The sequence below is a fragment of the Pelobates fuscus genome, chromosome 8, assembly GCF_036172605.1.
Source record: "Pelobates fuscus isolate aPelFus1 chromosome 8, aPelFus1.pri, whole genome shotgun sequence".
Taxonomy (NCBI): Eukaryota; Metazoa; Chordata; class Amphibia; order Anura; family Pelobatidae; genus Pelobates; species Pelobates fuscus.
The window spans coordinates 150903252-150921733 of NC_086324.1; the positions used below are offsets into that span (position 1 = coordinate 150903252).

Here is an 18482-nt window from a genome sequence, read left to right on the forward strand (position 1 = left end):
GAGGGGGGGGGAAGTACACTATGGGAGGGGAGGGGGGGAAAGTACACTATGGGAGGGGAGGGGGGGAAAGTACACTATGGGAGGGGAGGGGGGGAAGTACACTATGGGAGGGGAGGGGAGGGGAGGGGGGGGGAAGTACACTATGGGAGGGGAGGGGAGGGGAGGGGGGGGGGAAGTACACTATGGGAGGGGAGGGGAGGGGGGGGAAGTACACTATGGGAGGGGAGGGGGGGAGAATACTATGGGAGGGGAGGGGGGGAGAATACTATGGGAGGGGAGAATACTATGGGAGGGGAGGGGGGAGAATACTATGGGAGGGGAGGGGGGAGAATACTATGGGAGGGGAGGGGGGAGAATACTATGGGAGGGGAGGGGGAAAATACTATGGGAGGGGAGGGGGGGAGAATACTATGGGAGGGGAGGGGGGGAGAATACTATGGGAGGGGAGGGGGGGAGAATACTATGGGAGGGGAGGGGGGGAGAATACTATGGGAGGGGAGGGGGGGAGAATACTATGGGAGGGGAGGGGTGGAGAATACTATGGGAGGGGAGGGGGAGAATACTATGGGAGGGGAGGGGGGGGAATACTATGGGGGGGGGGAAATTTCCTGGAATTTCTTTCTAAAAATGAGGTGCGTGTTATACGCCGGTGCGTGTTATACGCCGATAAATACGGTATTTATTATTTATTATTGCCATTTATATAGCGCCAACAGATTCCGTAGCGCTTTACAATATTATGAGAGGGGATTATACTATAAATAGGACCATTACAAATAAACTTACAGGAACAATAGGTTGAAGAGGACCCTGCTCAATCGAGCTTACATTCTATAGGAGGTGGGGTGTAAAACACATTAGGACAGGAATTTGCAATCAAATAAGGTGGGCTGCCCTTTAGGAGAGGGCAAGAGACAGGTATGTGAGGTAGGGTTAGTCTTGGAGGCCATAAGCTTTCCTAAAGAGATGGGTTTTAAGGCACTTCTTAAAAGATGCAAGACTAGGGGAGAGTCTGATGGCGGTAGACAGGCTATTCCATAGGAAGGGAGCCGCCCGCGAGAAGTCCTGCAAGTGCGAGTTGGCCGTACGGGTGCGGACAACGGACAGGAGGTGGTCACGGGCAGAGATGATACCTCTGCTCAGAAAATTCTGCAGGACTTGGTTGCTTGGGAGTGCTAGGTGTTAATGCTGTTTTATGGGGCCCAGTCTCTGCTCAGAATATTCTGCAGGACTTGGTTGCTTGGGAGTGCTGGGTGTTAATGCTGTTTTAAGGGGCCCAGTCTCTGCTCAGAAGATTCTGCAAGACTTGGTTGCTTGGGAGTGCTGGGTGTTAATGCTGTTTTAAGGGGCCCAGTCTCTGCTCAGAAGATTCTGCAGGACTTGGTTGCTTGGGACTGCTGGGTGTTAATGCTGTTTTAAGGGGCCCAGTCTCTGCTCAGAAGATTCTGCAAGACTTGGTTGCTTGGGAGTGCTGGGTGTTAATGTTGTTTTAAGGGGCCCAGTCTGAAATATAAGGTCTCTGTTCAGAAGATTCTGCAGGACTTGGTTGCTTGGGAGTGCTGGGTGTTAATGCTGTTTTAAGGGGCCCAGTCTTTGCTCAGAAGATTCTGCAGGACTTGGTTGCTTGGGAGGGCTGGGTGTTAATGCTGTTTCAAGGGGCCCAGTCTCTACTCAGAAGATTCTGCAGGGCTTGGTTGCTTGGGAGTGCTGGGTGTTAATGCTGTTTTAAGGGGCCCAGTCTCTACTCAGAAGATTCTGGAGGACTTGGTTGCTTGGGAGTGCTGGGTCTCTCTGTACTTTGCATCTGGCAGTCGTCCCACGGAGAAGAGGAGAAATAAAAGATGTTTCTATTTCTCCTGCTCATCTGCAATGTTTGCTCTGGCTTTGCCATGTCTGATCTTGATGATATTGTTTGCTATATCTTTAATATTAATTTAAACTAAATTAGAGCTGTGGTATTCAGCCATCAGCCATCGCGGTTTCTTCCATAGATCTGTTGTACTATTGCGCATGCACGAGAGTACAGCACTGATGTGGCTCCTGGCAAATGAAGCGTCATTTTTAGAGAAAACTGAGGATTACATGGGGGGGAAAAAAATCTCAAGTTATAGGTTATTTTCTTTCTCAAACTCAGATGTTCCTGAACTACAACTCCAGTTACTCCAGTTCTGAGTCAGATTTTCCTGCCACCTCTTCCTTTTTTTTTTTTTTTTTTTATGAATCTAAAGGTACTTTATGTTGGGATCATAAACTAAAAACTGTGTGTGTGTGTATGTAAAATGATGTCTGCTTATATAAACAGAGAAAGATGTATAATAAACAAAAATACAGAGCCTCATGTATAAGGAGTAAGAAGAGAGGTAGTCTTAGTTACACTTCCAGTGTCCATCGGCGGAACAGCATTCCTGTACGCAATGTAACAGAAAGAGACTGTCACACGGAACTTCGCAAATGATTCATAAAACCGTAGCTGAACCGGAATCTCTGTTCATACATTGGTGTTTCAGACAGTTTGGGTCTTTAATGAAATACATTTTGTTTCTCTTAAAGAGACACTGTAAGCACCATAAGCACTACTTACCCTTGTAGTCGTGATGGTGCTGAAAGGCTGTCCGCGTTACTCCAGTTCTGAGTCAGATTGTTTTCAAGTGGTTTCGACCAAAACTCAGGGTGCCTCTTGTGCATGAGTCCCGGCACCTCGCACTAGTATGACCATTTACTGTAACTAAACCCCCACTATTTTTGCATGGGTGAGGTTTTTAAATAAAACTATTGCATTATCTGAGACTTGAAATTGGTGCTTGGTGAATGATCAGAGTTTTTTGACCAAAATATGGGGTCGCCCAGCTATTGAGTCCCGGCCCCTTTCTCTATAAATTGATAATATCAGCAGTTCAACTGTCGACTTATTTCAAATGTGGCAGTATTGATTGTCTGAAATATTAAACTGATCATGTGGTCAGGTGAAACTCCGCAACCCGTGATACTGAGCTGAAGTGATCTGGGTGCCTATAAAATTCCCTAAAATACAGCCACTAGAGGCACTTCCGCGGGACTGACAGAATAAAACTGTGCCATGTGGCACGGAAGCCCCAATAGGAGAACATTGATTCAATGATTTTCTTTGGGGTAACTTGGATGCGTGTTCAGCACTTGCTGAACTCACCAATGCTCCTCTTTAAGGAGCTTTGCATTGGACATCAGAGGAGGTCATGCCTTCTCCGTGACATTGCGGGAAGCGGAGCGGTAAGCATTATATTATTTTATATGGCAAACTGGGGGACAGCGACCTGTTTTTAAATAGGGACACTAAAGCGTTTGGAATACAGGTTTGTATTTCTAACACTTTAGTGTTTCTTTAATACGCAAACATGATATATTGGTGTTAAAAGGGAAATTGTCATGGCTCAGGATTTCTAATATGTCATTTAATGTCATTAACTCTGTCCTTTTTCCTGGCAATCAGCATAGAGAAAGCATGCAGAGAATACATTCTATTTTCCCCTCTTCATTTTCATTGTGTGTCTGTACGGAACTGGATTATCTAATTTTTAGAGAAAACTGGGGATTACATGGGGGGGAAAAAAATCTCAAGTTATAGGTTATTTTCTTTCTCAAACTCAATGTTGCTGAACTGCAACTCCCATGATTCTCAGCCTATCTATTGCATTCATAGAATCATGGGAGTTGTAGTTCAGCAACATCTGGAGGGCCGGAGTTTGGGGAAGCCTGCTCTAAAGGAACACTATAGCGTTAATAATGTAAATCTGTGTTCCTAACGCAACACTGTTCCAACTTATAAGCATGTACCCCGAGGTGTGAATTAAAAAAAAAAAAAGTTTTATTCCCCTGGCGCTGCTTGGCCTCCTCCACGATGGTAAAATCCAATGCTCCTCATAAAGGACCTAACGTGCATGCATGCAAGCGCCTCCCATGCATTCAAACCTTCCCGTAGGGAAGCATTGAATTAATGCTTCCTGTGGTGCTTCCAAGTCATGTGACCAGGTTTGGCTCCATCAGTGTGGCAGAAGTGCCTCTAGTGGTTGTCATACTGACATCTACTAGAGGAGTAATTGCCCAAAACCCGTAATGTTTTACATTGCTGGGTTAAAGGACCACTATAGGTACCCAGGCCACTTCAGCTCAATTAAGTGGTCTGGGTGCCAGGTCCCTCTAGTTTTAACCCTGCAACTGAAAACATAGCAGTTTCAGAAAAACTGCTATGTTTCACTGAGGGTTAATCCAGCCTCTAGTGGCTGTCTCACTGACAGCCGCTAGAGGCGCTTCTGCGATTCTCACTGTGAAAATCACAGTGAGAAGGCGCTCGACGTCCATAGGAAAGCATTATGCTTTCCTATGGTCGGTTTGAATGCTCTTGCCGTGCATGCTCATTCGGATCTGAGGTTGGCAGGGGGAGGAGAGGTCACCAGCTCCGAGGGAGCCTGGCGCTGGAGAAAGGCAAGTGGCTGAAGGAGTTTTAACCCCTTCAACCCAGCGGGAGGGGGGCCCTGAGGGTGGGGGGCACCTAATGACCCTATAGTGCCAGGAAAACGAGTTTGTTTTCCTGGCACTATAGTGCTCCTTTAAGCATGTGGCTAAAGGGATTTAGTAAATAAACCATAACATTTATTGCTCTCTTTTCCTTTTTTTTTTTCTTCTCTCCTTCAAGTTTAATTTGTAACTAACCAGCCAGCCAACCAACCAGCCTTCTTCATTCTTCAAACAGAACAAGTCTGAACAAGATTTAAAAGCCAGGTATGTCAGGATTTGTCCAAATCCTAGCATTTTCAGTAAACTGGTGAAATGTAAGCCTGACCACAACCGTTTACAAACCTTTTTATTGCATTCGTACCAAGAGGTATAACCAAGCATTGAAGCTGGCACTGTAGGAGTTAATCTTACTGTGACCATTGTCTGTTCTTTAGCTTTGTGGGTGTGTAATATATAAATATGTGCTAAAATATTCATGCCTCAAAGTTCTGAACTCAAAGACTGTTCAGCAGCAGCAACAACAACAAAACAGTACTATTGTGTACACCGCGTATACATTTTATAGCCGCTGGTAATAATTTCTTATAGGAAGCATATAAAAGTAAGTGTATTGTGTGCGTGTGTGTGCATGCATACATTTATACTCCATTAAAAGGGACACTATAGACATGATAACCACTTCAACATGAAGTAATTATGATCTTTGGAGCCTCTGTGTCCTTCCATTTAGGTTTAACCCCTTAAGGACACATGACATGTGTGACATGTCATGATTCCCTTTTATTCCAGAAGTTTGGTCCTTAAGGGGTTAAACCATTTGAAAACAAATTAATCATGAAAGTATAGTGTCACGGTACTTCAGTCACTATAACCACTTCAATAGGATTAAGCGCTTAGAGGGCCCTTTGGCAAGGCAAGGGGGACCTTGCTGTGGTCCTAGTGGTGAGTGAACTGTAGCCTGCGGCTAGTGGGGCTAGAGTTTACTCTCACGAGATCGGAGCGTTGCCATAGTAATCGTGGCAACGCTCCAACCTCGCAAGAGGAGGAACTCGGCTGAGCTGTTAGCTGGAGCTCCTGGGTCCTCCTCTCACTCTTTTCTCCCTCGCCGGAAACTGCAGGAAAATGCCTTTGGGCTGGTCAAGGCACACAGAGCAGGGCCAGCCCTGCATGCCCCGGCAGGGGAGATCCTCTGACTTTTCCCTGCCGGGTCAGCCCATGACCATCGCGGCCCTCCGGGCATTTGCCGATAGCCAGTCTGGGCCTGTAGAGGGGTAGCCGTTAGCTGATCTCGAAAAATTTAGTAATACAACTAAACCATAATCGCAATTTGCCAATTTCCCCCCCTCAGTTTTTCCAATCTGATTTTAATTTGCAAAAATTCCAGTTTCATGAATAACCATGCTGGTTGCTCAACTAACATAACACTTTCAATGAGGGAAAATGAAATAAATATTACAAACAAAATCACATTACTCAGAGCTATTTGTATTCAACCATTGCTTTGTTTCATAAGGCTGTGTGATGCTTTGTAACCCTGATATTTTTATTTCATTTTTTTTAATGAAAATATTTCAGTATGTTATAGTATTTGCCTGCTATGCATTTTGTTTCTCAAAAACATGTTTTATTGAAAAGCTTCAATGAAAGACGGGAGAAAACAGACCCAATTGAAATGAAAGATGTATTCAGATTTTCTGCCTGGTGATTTCAGTCCGTCAGATTACAATGCAGAGAAGGCACAAAGCGAATGGCATCTAGAACCCACCCATATTGAAAAGTTGTACTTAATTTAGCCATTTGGTTTGTAATGTGCTGTATTGCGTGTGTGTCCTGCAATCCCCACTGAGTACTAACCTGTGGATAGCTAGCATAATCCTGCAAAGCTAGCCCAGTGGAAGTGAAACGTAGTGACGTGGTCTTCTTCACCACCAAAGTACATGACCATCGAGGAAGTCAATAAATAGTTGACCGACATGGAGGTGTCACACCTACTGCTTGCAGCCTACCACTCAATTTTCTATTGCTAATGTGTAAATTCTGCATTATGAATGTGGCTAAATTGAACACATCTTGTCCTGAAGGGAACTAGAGAGATACGGTTTTTGTCAAGTCTCACTCGAAAAGCACAGGCAAGGTGCCCATAGTCTCACTCTAAGCAACATAACCCATAATCATTATGACTTCGTTGCTTAGAGTTTATCTTTACTATATCTATAGAAAACAACGCATTTTTTGCACCATACCTGACTCTTCTTTCCATATTCCATAAGTTCCATATTGTATTATCATTGTATTTTTCTTCATAACTTGCACCACTTAATGAAATAATCAATGTTATCCTCATTTATGGAAGTCAAAATCTTATGACAAACACGTTTAAAATAAACATGGTAATACAAATTCCCTTTGAACAAAACAAACCTTGCATTAGAAAATGTATGTTCTGTTTTGTAAAATAACAGAGAAATCATGTAAAATAAAATGATAATAAACATTTAAAAACATCTGAAAATGTTTTAAATTGAAACATATGAGAAAGGCCAGATACATGTATGGCGATGTGTTTGCTGATGGCATAGGGGAGGTCTTGAAAAATACTGAGTCAGTACCGTGGTATGTAGAACAATAAAAAGGAACATCCCATATATATGTAAAAAAAAATGTTTTTAAATATTAAATTTATTGCTTTACAAGAGGCGAAGAAGTTACAACCAAGTGCCCTTTCACAATACTCGAGGTCAGGAAGTTATGAACACATGGTTCCAACTGTGTGTTAAATTGCATGCATGGCTGTGTATGTGACAGAAAAATGCTTGTTCGCCAATGTGAACACATACCCCTTTTAATTATTAAGCCTTGAGCCTCCTTAAACCCATAGGGAATTCACTTGTCTTAAGAAGCAGTAGCTCTCTCCTTACTAATGAAAAGTATCAGAGTTTTGACAATAGATATAAAGCGTGTATCTCTGAAACAATTATGCTAATTGGACAAGTACCCTAGACAAAGGGATTGTGCCTAAAGCTCTAAAGCAATTATCCAAACTGAAATTTTACATTTACGTTCCCTTGTAACATAACTCGCTGTGGTTCAAAGGATTTGGCAAGGATATTCGTTTGGCTCATTTCTAACCCAGCCCTCCAGATGAGATGCTTCTCAATGTGAAGAAAATTATACCAACCATGATACGGATGCTGTAAAGTCTTAATTGAGGAATGAAATGCAACCCCCTTATTCCGGCAGGAAATATAGATCTTGGCATAGCTTCTAACTGTGCCAAGTTACAGAATTCAGTGTTTACTGTTGACTTTATGGGCGAGAATATTTAAAGGAGAACCGTCACTTTTCTGGATATTACAACACTGAAAATCATCTATATATTGTGTTAAACTTTTCTTTAAGTGATGCTCACTTTACATTGCCATTACAGATGTGACTCCTGCCTAATAAAGAATAATACTTTTCTACAGTATCACAAGAATGTAATAATTTAAGCTTATATGCTCATAGACCTAATGACTACAAAGTAAATTGTCCTTACTGGAACAAACATAAAATAAATAACACATTGTAGGAGAAATAAACAGATAAATAACTAAAGAACAACTCTGCCGTACAAGAGAACGTAATGTCCCAACGAGCTAACGGACAATTCCTTGACGAAAGATAGGCAAATACTGCGTCTGAATAACTGTGGAGTCCCAGCCTCATAGTCTATAGGCCCAAAACTGTGTATGTCGCGCCGAGAGAAACATTGCTTTATTTACCACCTTCTCTGTATGCTGATTAGCAGGTGCAAGAGACTAGGCGTGTAACAGTGATTGACAGGAAGCCAAGATGGAGGCACCCAGGTGCAGGATGAAGAGGTGTGGATTCATGCATTTAATTATATTTTTCCACATCTCACAGAAATATGTATGTGTGTGCTAAAAATAGGGGATAAGTAAAAAAATAATTTTAAAAATCCAGGCGAGTGACTGTCTCCTTTCAACACTCTAGATATACTGACATGCAAGGTGTGTATAATAGCTATTCGCGTTTACACTTAAATTCTAAATATTCTACATGGATTTCTTTTTTAGCTATAGGAGACCGGTATTGCCATAGACATACAATGGCAATGGTTATGGATGTGAAAGGACTCCATGTTCTATTGAAAGACATATTAAAGGGACACTAAAGTCACCAGAACAACTACGGTACAGCTTATTGAATTTGTTCTGGTGAGTAGAATCATTACCTTCAGGCTTTTTGCTGTAAACACTGTATTTTCAGAGAAAATGCAGTGTTTACATTACAGCCTAGTGATAACTTCACTGGCCACTCCTCAGATAGCTGTTAGAGATCCTTCCTGGGTCATGGCTGCCTAAAATGCATCCAAACATTCAGTGTCTCCCCCCTCTGCATGCAGACACTGAACTTTCATCATAGAGATTCAATTCATCTCTATGAGGAGATGCTGATTGGCCAGGGCTGTGTTTGAATCATGCTGGCTCTGCCTCTTTGTCAGACTCAGCCAATCCTATGGGGAAGCATTGTAATTGGATCAGGCTACCACTTCTGGTGATGTCAGCAGACTGCTTGTTTTTTTCTGAGTCTAACAGCATGCAGAGTTACAGCTTCAGGCTTGAATACAGTAAGATTTTTACTATATTTATGGAGGCATGAGGGGTCCAGGGGGGCTAGATGGTGGTTTTAACACTAGGGTCAGGAATGCATGTTTGTGTTCCTGACCCTATAGTGATCCTTTAATATTAACACTACAGCATGCAGTTAGAGTTCATATTTTTATTTTAAATTGAATTCCAAGTTTGTGGAAACAATTTTAGGATGGCCTTCTCTGAATGATAATGCCCCAGGCACAAAGCTCAGTCCATAAAGAAATGGTTTGACAAAGATCAGTGTGAGAACATATCTTTCGCAGAGTCCTGACCTCAAAACATTTGGACATTTTTCTAGGATGATTGCTGAATATTGATGGGAAGCCAGGCCTCGAAGCATTCTAACATGGAACATTGTGTTCAGCCAATAGCAGATAACATATTTCTCCCATGCTGCATTGTTCTCATAATTTGCATTATTTCTCTATGAAATCTAGTCAACAGTTATTGTTGGATTATTTTTTTCGTTTCATTAGTCATATTAATGCTCAGAGGTCAGAATTGTGGCCTTGGACCGTAATGTACATTAACTTTTGTGCTATCATAATACATTTTTTACTTTTTGGCAACACACCGATTACGGTCTAATTTCATGTATCATTAACTAGTATTCGATTTGATAACCGATAAATGAGGAAAAATACAGATTTGTATTTTAGCTGTGTTACCACTTTGCGCAAATGTCATTATGTACAGTTAATACTTGAGAATATTTTGGTTAAAAATCCCTCTTGTCCTCTTGCAAAGGGTGAGGTGGAATTAAAGGGACACTATAGTCCCCAGAACAACTATAACATATTGTATTTAGTCTGGTAAGTATCACCATTCCCTTTGGGCTTTTTGCTATAAACACTGTGTTTTCGGAGAAAAGGCAGTATGTACATTACAGCCTAGGTATACCTACACTGGCCACTCTTCAGATGGCTACTAAAGTTGCTTCCATTGGGGAGCACTCCCATTCAGTGTGTTCACCCTCTGAATGTAGCCACAGAACTTTCCTAATAGAGATGCATTGATTCAATGCTAGATGTTGGTTGTTAACACTATAGGGTCTGTGTTCCCGACCCTATAATATTCCTTTATCCCCTTAAGGACACATGACATGTGTGACATGTCATGATTCCCTTTTATTCCAGAAGTTTGGCCCTTAAGGGGTTAAGAGGTGCCAGAATTTTATACTACGGCAGCAGAGGCCACATGCGGTTGCCGGGCAGGAGAGAAGCCGGCTGGTGGTTTGGAGGCTCTGCTAGCAAGCTGAAGTTCAGCCGGACAAGCGCAGCTTTATTACATCTGCTGCTGAAGTAATGTATGATGTCACTCCCAGGATCCTGTGTTGTTACAGTGTCAACCTCTCTGGAACTGTTTTTAGATGTATTACAAGCCCAGCTTCATGTGGCTTACATTAGATGCACGCAATGAAACATCCTGCTTCTTTTAAAGATAAGAAAAGGGGGGTGGGGCTCATGAACACACTCCCCCCAAAAAAGCAGAAGAACCCCCCCCCCCCCCTCTTCCCCCAAAACAAACCTTCTATCACTTTCCATTAGGAGAAAAGGGACCAGGGGCAGGCCAATCACCAAACACGCTCGCTCACTATTCCCACATTTCATGCAGTCACACTGAATTTACTCCACCTTCCTCCACATATACAATCATTTTCCATGCATATACCGCTTGCATTCTTATACAAACTAAAATTTTATGCTTTGGGGAAAAAAAAATATTAAAATGTGTGTTGTGTACTTGTTTGTAGCAGGTCCATTTTAAGCTTGGCTAGTAAATGACGCTTTAAATGCTTTTGTAGTGGTTATGGAGTAAGTAGGCTGCGGGTGCTATCCACTGATTCTGTTTCAACCCGATTTTTGGAGACTTGAACAAACTGGGGTCCTTGTGGCCTGGCCTGTGCCTTTGGGACCCCATATTTTTAATTTTTTAGCCTTGGTGTTATCAAGCATTTTGTCCAGTGATATTAGCTCTGTTTTGTTAAAGATGCTACAGCATTCTGGAACATATATTAGATAAACATAATATATTGGAGGCATATTAAGCTTCTTCTAGCCCTTCTACAAATGCCAGGATTCTCTTATCAGCAAAGACTTGCTTATTCTGGTGTAAGCCTCATACCACAAGTTTAATCATGCACCCATACATTTTAAGTTTTCTGACTCTTTCTTCTTAACCATGATATCACAATCAAAACAGTGCAAGCTTCCTTATCAGCCCTTACCAACTTCCTTCTCCATTTTGATGTCTCTACGACATACTCCCGTTAAGAAAAGTGACAAATTGCTCCTCCTATTTCAAACATCCTGCTTCCCATCTCTCAGGAATACATAATGCTTCAACTTGTACAAACCTCACGTGCAGTAACTATCACTATGCTCACTTTAGTGCCAGCTTTCTCAGCCCTCCGTTCACTTCTTAGACAGTACATTATTTTTAAGCAAGTTTGCTTGGTCATTAGTCATTCAATTGGAATGTCAGAAATTGTTAAAGTACTGTGTAACTGAAGGGCTCCACTCTACAATTTTTCATCTCTTCGTAAATCTGCCCAAAATGATCTGGGCATTCTAAAAGCAAATACCCGACCGTATGGGCCACATTTATAATATACTTGCTTTATGTGAGGTTTATAGCGAAAAAAGCCACATGTAACATACAGGAATTACACATAACAAATTGGAATCCAGAATGTTGTCATTTTTAAACTGCATTGGGGCAAGCAGGTCAAGGTCGTAGAACCAAGGTGATGGATAATAAATCTTTCTGGTAATCTGCCATAGATTGATAATCCTCTCTTTCATCAGACAAACTATAAATGCTGGATTTATATGTGGCTTTGCCATTTAATTAACCTTAAAATGCTTATAATCTGCCTTTAGGGAACAATTTTCCTTTGAATAATGTAGGTGTTACCCAGCTGCAGACATGATTGCTAACTGCAAGCTCTTAACCTGCTCTGAAATTAGTGTTTCAGATTAAAGTGAACTGTTGAGAAAGCTTGCATTGAGTGTGAAATGCGTCCAGCTAGGATTACCACCTAGCCGATTTAGTTGAGGCTGCATGGCCGGTTATGTTAATGCACAAATAGCAGCAATACAAATGCCGGTAGTTTTCTAGGCAAAGACCTTGTAGCAGGTCAAAACGTTGCCGCTCCTCCTTCACATTTGTTTGACCCAATAAATTTGCCTTTGGTTTGAACACACTGAGTGCCTGGAAACTACTCTTCTGTTTACCTGAGCGTTGTGGGATTGCTGGTCCTGCTCAGTGCACCTGGTGTCCACTGGGATTTAGTGCGGCTCCTCTCTTCATTTGTGTAACACAGTATTTTTCTCACACACCGACTACCCCCCCACACACAGAGACTGATATACACACACCTGCACACACTCACCCCTACATACACTACACACACAGACAGACCCATACACACACACACACACAGACTGACACATACACACTACACACTACACACAGACTGCCCCCCCCCCCCCAAACACACACAGACAAAACCACATACACTGACTCCCACTTACCAGTAGGCAGCTGCCTGGATGCCCTTTTGCAGAGCTGAGCTCCCTCTCCCTGCGCTGCTCTCTGTGACCCAGGAGGAAGTCCTCCCAGCACAGTGCCCCCTCTGGCCGTTCGTGGGAAAAGGATGGAACACAGTTCCATAGTGACAGTGCTGCTGCAGCTTGTGAAGGGAGAGACGCAGTACTCCCGACTTCAATTTGACACCTTTGGTTGGACCCATTCTCTTTAAAGGGACACTATAGTCACCTGAACAACTTTAGCTTAATGAAGCAGTTTTGGTGTATAGAACATGCCCCTGCAGCCTCACTGCTCAATCCTCTGCCATTTAGGAGTTAAATCCCTTTGTTTATGAACCCTAGTCACACCTCCCTGCATGTGACTTGCACAGCCTTCCATAAACACTTCCTGTAAAGAGAGCCCTATTTAGGCTTTCTTTATTGCAAGTTCTGTTTAATTAAGATTTTCTTATCCCCTGCTATGTAAATAGCTTGCTAGACCCTGCAAGAGCCTCCTGTATGTGATTAAAGTTCAATTTAGAGATTGAGATACAATTATTTAAGGTAAACTAGAAAGCTACAATTTCTGGGGAAATTGTGTGAAGTGTTCTTGCCTCCACCAGTAGTCTACAACTGGAGTGGGCGGAGTAACTGTTATTATTTATTTATATAGCACATTTAATTGCAACATTGTTGCCCAAAGTGCTTCACAGTTACATTAAAACATACAGTTATAAAAACATTAGCAGGTGTACAAAAGGCCCTGTCTATGACATCACTTGCTGCTCCAGCCTGGCACAGGTCAGAGTATTTTGGCGGTTGCCATCTTCAAACGGTCGTATTTTAAAAACTATACATCCTACAGTGAAGAGCTTTATATTGTGGGAATCACAAGACCCAAACCTACATTTTGATGCATAGTGTGTCTCTGAAGTATTACAAATGAAGGCACAGTCGCAGTTTAAAAATTGCCCTTCAAGTTTGAGCTGGCTAGAGTGGAGTTTCAATGAATGTCAATGGACTGCGTGAGTTGCAAACAAATGGTCATATTGTGAAAACTATCAGGACTATGGATTAGCCGTGGACATTTTTAGTGGCAGGAGGGATAACTGAACGTTTTGATATAAGATTTGTGTAGGTGGGCTTGAAAATGAGGGAGTGGTGGCAGTTTAGAAATCATGTCCTGATTTTTCAGCTTTTGCCAGCTCCCAGTGTAAAAACTGTGGGCGGAGTTAGGGTGGTAAATTTGGCTATAATAAGAATAATATATATGTGCGATAACAGTAAGTGGTCTTGCTATGCAAGAACACTTAATTACATCTGTTTGAAAGTAAAACCAGTTTTTTTGGTTTTTTTCATGCAGGCTCTGTCAATCATAGCCAGGGGAGGTGTGGCTAGGGCTGCATAAACAGAAACAAAGTGATTTAACTCCTAAATGACAGTGAATTGAGCAGTGAAATTGCAGGGGAATGATCTATACACTAAAACTGCTTTATTTAGCTAAAATAATTTAGGTGACTATAGTGTTCCTTTAATATTTTGATTAGTGATGTTGCAGAAGGTCTTGATGGTAAAGTATTTCTTTTTGCTGATGATACTAAGATATATAACAGGGTTAATGTTCCAGGAGGGATAAGCCAAATGGCTAATGATTTAGGTAAACTAGAAAAATGGTCAGAGCTGTGGCAACTGACATTTAATGTGAATAAGTGCAAGATAATGCATCTTGGACATAAAAACCCAAGGGCAGAGTATAGAGTATTTGATACCCTACTATCCTCAACCTTGAAAAAATGGGATTTAGGGGTGATTATTTCAGATGACTTAAAGGTAGGCAGACAATGTAACAGAGCAGCAGGAAATGCTAGCAGAATGCTTGGTTGTATAAGGAGAGGTATTCGCAGTAGAAAGAGGGAAGTGCTCATGCCATTGTACAGAACACTGGTGAGACCTCACTTGGAGTATTGTACGCAGTACTGGAGACCCTATCTTCAGAAGGATATTGATACTTTAGAGAGAGTTCAGAGAAGGGCTACTAAACTGGTTCATGGATTGCAGGATAAAACTTACCAGGAAAGGTTAAAGGACCTTAACATGTATAGCTTGGAGGAAAGACGAGACAGGGGGGATATGATAGAAACATTTAAATACATAAAGGGAATCACAGTAAAGGAGGAGACTATATTTAAAAGAAGAAAAACTACCACAACAAGAGGACATACTCTTAAATTAGAGGTGCAAAGGTTTAAAAATATCAGGAAGTATTACTTTACTAAGAGGGTAGTGGATGCATGGAATAGCCTTCCAGCCCGGCGGGAGGGGGTCCCTGAGGGTGGGGGCACCCTCAGGGCACTATAGTGCCAGGAAAACAAGTGTTTTCCTGGCACTATCGTGGTCCTTTAATGACTGTACCTCGAAACCACTCTGTCACTATATTACTGAATAATTCCTCCGTATTTCAGCTTTAAAAAGCCCCAATTGTAGAGAGCATAGTAAATAAAGAAATAGAAAATTGTTTGTTTTCTAATATCTGAAAATACCAGACTTGGAGAATGGGAGCTTAAGTCATATTTTGAGAAGTTAATATTTTGGTCAAAACACAATTCACAGCAAATTAGTTCACATTTTTTTATTTATTTTTCTTGTTCTTGATTTGCTTTTGAGTTCTGTTTAAAATATAGCAGTACAATGAATGAGTAATTAACTACCTCATCTCACTGAAATGATAGTGATGAATGGAGTCCTGTATTGTTCATTCTTAAACTGCTCAGTACATTTATTTTGTTATAGTGCCAAGGTGTCTTTTTTAATTGTTAATATAGAATGACAAATTACAATTTCTATTTAATTGGTAACTATTCTTTTTTTTTTTTTTTTTTTCTAGGTTTATATTAGAAGAGACGAGATGAATCCCAGGAGCCAGTGTGTGAGGTTGAAGTGAAGAGCGGAGGGGATAAGTAGAAGATCTGATCCATAATGACCAGGTCACGGCTATTTTGTTTGTTGGTCATTTTGGTTTCAGTTTTCATGATCCTTTTCATCATTGTTTATTGGGATAATGTCGGAACTACAAACTTTAACGTTCACACTTCCTTCTCAAAGTCTCTACTGGCACAGTCAAGTGAAGAACGTCCAACGACTGCACCAACCGTAGAGAACAATGTTGCATCAGATGTAGATGAATTTTTAGATATTTTTCTCAATTTTGGATCTACAAAAGGTTTCTTTCAAAGCACAAAAACAGAAAACTTGCAGCTACAGGGCTCGAACAGCCAAGAGGAAATTGTGAGGGGATATGACTGGTCCACCAAAGGTAAATTAGATGATGGAATTCTTGATCAGGAAATACAAGAGGAAAGGAAATTGAATCTACGCAAATTTTGTGCAAATTCTAGCTTTGATTTTCCAACCAAGGAACGTTCATTTGATGATATTCCTAACCGTGAATTAGATCACTTAATTGTCGATGATAGACATGGAATTATTTACTGCTACGTTCCAAAGGTTGCGTGCACTAATTGGAAGAGGGTGATGATCGTGTTAAGTGAAAGCCTCTTGGATAAAAAGGGAGTCCCATACCAAGACCCTCTACAGATCCCTCGTGAAGATGTTCACAATACTAGCAGTCATTTAACCTTCAACAAATTTTGGCGTCGATATGGGAAATTCTCTAGGCACATGATGAAAATCAAGTTGAAGAAATACACCAAATTTCTGTTTGTCCGTGATCCTTTTGTGCGTCTTATCTCTGCCTTCCGTAGCAAGTTTGAGTTGGAGAATGAGAACTTCTACCGCAGCTTTGCTGTACCTATATTGACACGCTATTCCAATCGAACCAACGTGCCCACTTCTGTAGGTGAAGCATTCTCTTCAGGTATGAAGCCATCTTTTTCTCAGTTTATACAGTATCTTTTAGATGAGAAAACAGAAGAACAGAAACCATTCAATGAGCACTGGCGACAAATATACCGCTTATGTCACCCGTGTCAAATTGAATATGATTTTGTTGGAAAGTTGGAATCTCTGGATGAAGATGCAGCCTTGCTTCTAAGACAATTAAATATAGATTCGTTCTTCCACTTCCCTCCCAGTTATAGAAACAAGACTGCAAGTAGTTGGGAAGAAGATTGGTTTTCTAAAATTCCTCTCTCTTGGCGTCAGAAACTGTATAAGTTATACGAGGCAGACTTTGTGCTTTTTGGGTACCCAAAGCCGGACAATTTATTGAGGGTGTAAAATCATGAAATCCGTTTCCTTGAAATACCAAAAATGAACAATATTTTATTGCCTTCCATCAGAATTTCTTGGGATTTTACCGTTTTGTAAGTCTGTATTTTCCATATTATGCAAAAACAAGGATTATTTGTCATACGCTAAAGTGAATAATTCTTGAGATGGCTAAGCTTTCAAGAATTTACAACCTTTTTTTACATGTTTGCAAAAAAATTGAAAAGGGAAAAAAAAATCCTTCAAATTATGCCTTCTCAGGAGGAGATCTCTTAAATGAGTTTTACTATTATTTTATAAATTAATATATAATTTAAACTATTTAATACAGAGAGTTTCATGAAGCCTGTTGAGTAAATACTTTGCTGTAAAACGAGAAGTGTTATTACACACAGGATGTTCTTAAAAGGGAAATGATGACAAGTAAAACATTTTTAACAAATTGTACATGTACAGAAAGTTTAATTGCTCGTGTGCGTGTGCGTGTGCGGGAATGAAGGTACATACACAAATATCCATGTTTTATATAGTTATGAAATATGAAACACATTTTAAATACTTAATTTAAATTTAAGCACTTAAAACATTTTAATGTCCTCTATTGACTATATAGCTAACTTATTGCAGCTTCTAAAAAATGTTCTAAATGGAAATGATTTATATTTAATAGAAATCTTAATGAGATTCAGAATAAATGAAAACGTTTTAGAAAAGGAAAATAATGGAGCAAGTACAAATGAAAGCTGTACATATTTGTTACTTTTTAATATTTAATAGCATTTGCAATGTATTTCCCTTAGTTTAAACCTTTTATGGGCGATCACTGTCCCATAATAAATGGTTTTTACCCCTTCTCCCTGTGTAATAGCTAGGTATTGCTTATATTTAGCAAGTTATTACTTTTTGCATTGCATACAAAAATTGTGAGTAAACCTTAAAGGGACACTATGGTCACCTGAACAACTTTAGCAGTGTTGGTGTATAGAACATGCCCCTGCAGCCTCGCTGCTCAATCCTCTGCCATTTAGGAGTTAAATCCCTTTGTTTATGAACCCTAGTCACACCCCACTGCATGTGACTTGCACAGCCTTCCATAAACACTTCCTGTAAAGAGAGCCCTATTTAGGCTTTCTTTATTGCAAGTTCTGTTTAATTAAGATGTTCTTATCCCCTGCTATGTTAATAGCTTGCTAGACCCTGCAAGAGCCTCCTGTATGTGATTACAGTTCAATTTAGAGATTGAGATACAACTATTTAAGGTAAATTACATCTGTTTGAAAGTGAAACCAGTTTTTTTTCATGCAGGCTCTGTCAATCATAGCCAGGGGAGGTGTGGCTAGGGCTGCATAAACAGAAACAAAGTGATTTAACTCCTAAATGACAGTGAATTGAGCAGTGAAATTGCAGGGGAATGATCTATACACTAAAACTGCTTTATTTAGCTAAAGTAATTTAGGTGACTACAGTGTTCCTTTAATTGCAAAAAAATATATAATATATATATTATATATATTATACATTGTTAAACACATCTGCACACTTCTGCAAGGGATTCTGGGTGGACGTATGTAAATGA

General features: G+C 40.7%; 1 protein-coding gene across 3 annotated transcripts in view; it reads left to right on the forward strand.

Annotated features, from left to right (window-relative positions):
* CHST12 (carbohydrate sulfotransferase 12) overlaps positions 1 to 17333 on the forward strand; it is a 32054-nt gene extending 14721 nt beyond the window's left edge. For 2 of the 3 annotated variants that reach the window (XM_063428927.1, XM_063428929.1), the window contains exon 2: positions 15564 to 17333. In XM_063428927.1, the coding sequence (XP_063284997.1) occupies positions 15656 to 16915 (1260 nt within the window). In that variant the 5' untranslated portion in view covers positions 15564 to 15655 and the 3' untranslated portion in view covers positions 16916 to 17333. Of the gene's footprint in view, positions 1 to 4689; positions 4756 to 15563 lie in introns of those variants that run through there. The other variant, XM_063428928.1, reaches the window with a different exon arrangement.
* Positions 17334 to 18482: the final 1149 nt, after the last annotated feature.